Source organism: Etheostoma cragini, chromosome 1 (genome assembly GCF_013103735.1).
Source record: "Etheostoma cragini isolate CJK2018 chromosome 1, CSU_Ecrag_1.0, whole genome shotgun sequence".
NCBI classification, from domain to species: domain Eukaryota; kingdom Metazoa; phylum Chordata; class Actinopteri; order Perciformes; family Percidae; genus Etheostoma; species Etheostoma cragini.
In genome coordinates this window covers 34302980-34307388 of record NC_048407.1, presented here as the reverse complement: position 1 = coordinate 34307388, position 4409 = coordinate 34302980, and the positions used below count along the sequence as shown (strand labels likewise).

At 48.5% G+C, this 4409-nt stretch overlaps 1 protein-coding gene across 1 annotated transcript in view; it reads left to right on the top strand.

Moving 5' to 3' along the window:
• Positions 1-4409, top strand: part of LOC117956400 (vacuolar protein sorting-associated protein 13C-like) — a 61646-nt gene that overhangs the window by 12251 nt on the left and 44986 nt on the right. The window contains exons 11-16 of the mRNA XM_034891476.1: positions 482-582; positions 997-1139; positions 1824-2043; positions 2122-2236; positions 3144-3280; positions 3401-3542. Coding sequence (XP_034747367.1) covers positions 482-582; positions 997-1139; positions 1824-2043; positions 2122-2236; positions 3144-3280; positions 3401-3542 — 858 coding nt within the window. The remainder of the gene's footprint in view (positions 1-481; positions 583-996; positions 1140-1823; positions 2044-2121; positions 2237-3143; positions 3281-3400; positions 3543-4409) is intronic.

Genomic DNA, 4409 nt, shown 5'->3' with positions numbered 1-4409 from the left:
GGTCTAGACCGCTCTATAATTTACAGAAAGAGCAGGTCTAGACCGCTCTATAATTTACAGATAGAGCAGGTCTAGACCGCACTATAATTTACAGATAGAGCAGGTCTAGACCACTCTATAATTTACAGATAGAGCAGGTCTAGACCGCACTATAATTTACAGATAGAGCAGGTCTAGACCGCTCTATAATTTACAGATAGAGCAGGTCTAGACCTCTCTAAAATTTACAGATAGAGCAGGTCTAGACCGCTCTATAATTTACAGATAGAGCAGGTCTAGACCTCTCTATAATTTACAGATAGAGCAGGTCTAGACCTCTCTATAATTTACAGATAGAGCAGGTCTAGACCGCTCTATAATTTACAGATAGAGCAGGTCTAGACCTCTCTATAATTTACAGATAGAGCAGGTCTAGACCGCTCTATAATTTACAGGTAGAGCAGGTCTAGACTGCTCTGAGATGGGTCTGTGTTGTGTTCAGGGTCCGGTTTGGACGACCTGATGACGGCTGCGGAGAAAGAGAAACTCTACACGGCCATCGGCTACAGCGGCAGCTCCCACAACCTGGCTCTGCCAAAACAGGTCAGTCCAGGTGCAGACGTGTCAGTTAGTCCTTGTCCAGACAGGTCAGCTATTCCTGGTCCAGGCGGGTCAGTTAGTCCTGGTCCAGACGGGTCAGTTAGTCCTGGTCCCAGATGGGTCAGTTAGTCCTGGTCCCGGATGGGTCAGTTAGTCCTGGTCCTGAATGGGTCAGCTAGTCCTGATCCAGATGGGTCAGTTAGTCCTGGTCCAGATGGGTCAGTTAGTCCTGGTGAAGACGTGTCAGTTAGTCCTGGTCCCAGACGGGTCAGTTAGTCCTGGTCCCAGACAGGTCAGTTAGTCCTGGTCAAGATGGGTCAGTTAGGTCTGATTTGTATTTGATATGTGATTTTAACTGTGTGTGTTTATGTGTGTGTGTGTGTGTGTGTGTGTGTGTATTTGTGTGTGTGTGTGCAGTACGTGTCGGTGGTCGTCTCCTTCCAGCTCTGCAGGACCTCTGTGACCATCAGGGACCAGCCCCACATCCCCGAGATCCTGAAGATCCAGATCATAGACCTGAGCACCAGGATCTCCCAGAGACCAGGAGCACAGGCCCTCAGGTCAGGGGGGTGGTTAGACGGGGGGTCAAACGGGGGGTGTTAGATCGGGGGGAGGAGGAAAGGCAAGGCAGCTTTATTTGTAGAGCACATTTCAGCAACAGGGCGATTCAAAGTGCTTTACAAAAAAACAGTTAAAAAAAACAGTTACAAATAAAATAAGAGTAAAAGTTACAGTGCAGCGTAAGAAATTAAACATTAAAGAAATGAATATCATCATTTAAAGAAAGGCAACATCAAAAAGAAAGGGCTTCAGCCTTGATTTAAAAGAACTGAGAGTAGCAGCGGACCGGCAGCTTTCTGGGATTTTATTCCAGATATGAGGAGCATAGAAACTGAAAGCTGCTTCACCGTGTTTAGTTCTGACTCTGGGGACAGAGAGTAGACCTGTCCCAGATGACCTGAGAGGTCCTGGTGGTTCATAGTGTAGTAGACCTGTCCCAGATGACCTGAGAGGTCTGGGTGGTTCATAGTGTAGTAGACCTGTCCCAGATGACCTGAGAGGTCCTGGTGGTTCATAGTGTAGTAGCAGATCAGAAATGTATTTTGGTCCTAAACCATTCAGTTATTTATAAACTAGCAAAAGTACTTTGAAATCAATTATTTGAGGTACAGGAAGCCAAGAGTCAAGCGGGGGGGGTTGGAGTCAGTCAGGAGGTCTCACTAACCTCTGTGCTGTGCCTGCAGGGTGGAGGTGACGCTGCAGCACTGGTTTGTTACCGGTTTACAGCAGCGGGGGGCTGAGCCTGGGGGGGGGCAGGGGGGGGCTTTGCCCTCCCTCATCGCCTCCCTCGGGGACTCTACTACTTCTCTGCTCAGCGTGGTGTTCGAGCTGAACCCCGAGGAGGGGGGCGCCGACCAGCTGCTCCGGGTCCAGTCCCAGCCGGTGGAGCTGATCTACGATGCGGTAACGACCCCCCCCCCCCCCCCCCCCCTGTTGTGGTAATAAGCTGTTTCCGTGTGTAACTTTCTGTCTGTCCCCCAGCTGACGGTGAACAGCCTGGCCGACTTCTTCCACACCGGGGGGGGGCTGGACCTGGACGTCCTGGCGTCGGCAACGCGCTCCAAACTAGAGGAGATCAAAGAGAAAACTGCTGCAGGTCTGACTCGTTAGCAGAGCTAATTATTAATTATTATATAATATATCTAGTCTACTGTTTTGTGTGTCTCCAGGTCAAATCTGTCTGTCTGTCGGTCTATCTAATGTCTGGTGTGTGTTGAGGTCTGATGTGTAGGGGGAAGTCTGGTGTGGGTTCAGGTCTGGGCGGTGGTGTGTGTGTCTAATGTCTGATGTGTGTTCAGGTGTAATGCATAGGGGAAAGTCTATTGATCTGGTGTTTCTTCAGGTCTAACGTTTAGGGAGGCGTCTAATGTCTGCTGTGTGTACAGGTCTAATGTGTAGGGGAGTAGTCTAATGTCTGGTGTGTGTTTAGGTCTACTGTCCGGTGTGTGTGTTTAGGTCTACTGTCTGGTGTGTGTTCACATCTAATGTGTAGGGGGGAAGTCTAATGTCTGGTGTGTGTTCAGGTCTAACGCTTAGGCAGGGCTGTAGTGCTCGAGTCCGGACTCAAGACCGTTTTTCTAGGGTCTCGAACTTGTTTCGGACTCGCTAATATTTGGACATGGACTGGACCACTGGTCTTGCCAGATATGGCTTTTGGGCTTTTGGTCTGGACCGAGTCCAGGTTTCTTCATTATGTTGATAACACTATTGGAGGGAAAGTGAAACCAAAAATGATTGTCTTGATGCTGTCATGCATAAGACCTTTCTTTCTGTCCTGGACTGGGTCTTGACTCAGGTTCAAATCTTTTTGGACTCTGTCTTGTCTTGGACTCGAACCTCTTTGGACTTGGTCTTGACTTGGACTCGACTAGTCCTGGTCTTGGACTAGTCTTGGACTCGACTAAGGTGGTCTTGACTACAGCCCTGGTAGGGGGAAGTATAATGTCTGGTGTGTGTTCAGGTCTAATGTGTAGGGGGGAGTCTAATGTCTGATGTGTGTTCAGGTCTGTCTCACATCATTGAGACCAGGAAGGTCCTGGACCTGAGAATCAATCTGAAACCGTCCTACCTGCTCATCCCAAAGTCTGGTTTCTATAGCGAAACGTCAGACCTCATCGTCGTGGACTTTGGCAGCTTACAGGTCTCACTCTCACACACACACACACACACACAGAGAGAGAGAGAGAGAGCTCAGTTCAGACCTGTTTTCCTAGTAGTGTGTGTGTAGTTGACCTGTGTGTGCGTGCGTGTGTGTGTGTAGTTGACCAGTGTGGAGCAGTGTGTATCTTCCCCCTCCTCGTCTCTGGAGGAGATCATGGATCGAGCCTACGAGAGATTCAACGTGGAGTTACGACGAGTTCAGGTTCTCTACAGCAAATCAGGTACAGACACACACACAGACACACACACAGACACACACAAACACACATCTACAGTGAGGATAATAAGTATTTAACACGCTGCTATTTTGCAAGTTCTCCCACTTAAAGATCATGGCGGGTCTGATGTCCTTGTAGGTGCACGTCCACTGTGAGAGACATGTCCACTGTGAGAGACATGTCCACTGTGAGAGACATAATCTTAAAAAACATCCAGAAATCACAATGTATGATTTTTAACTATTTATTTGTATGATACAGCTGCAAATAAGTATTTGAACACCTGTCTATCAGCTAGAATTCTGTCCCTCAAAGACCTGTTAGTCTGTCTTCAAAATGTCCCCCCCCCCAACTCCATTTATTATCCTAAATTAGATGCACCTGTTTGAGGTTGTTAGCTGCCAAAAGACACCTGTTCACCCCATACAGTCAGTAAGAATCCAACTACTGACATGGCCAAGACCAAAGAGCTGTCCAAAGACACTAGAGACTAAATTGTCCCCCTCCACAAGGCTGGACAGGACTACGGGGACATGTCCAAGCAGCTTGGTGAAGACAGGTCAACTGTTGGAGCAATCATTAGAAAATGGAAGAAGCTAAACATGACGGTCAGTCTCACTCGGACTGGGGCTCCATGCAGGATCTCACCTCGTGGGGTCTCAGTGATCCTCAGACAGGTGAGAAACCAGACCAGAACTACACGGGAGGAACTGGTCCAGGACCTGGAAAGAGCTGGGACCACCGTTTCCAAGGTTACTGTTGGTAATACACTAAGACGTCATGGTTTGAAATGATGAATGGCCCGGAAGGTTACCCTGCTTAAACCAGACCATGTCCAGGCCCGTCTTAAGTCTGCCAACGACCATTTGGATGATCCAGAGGAGTCATGGG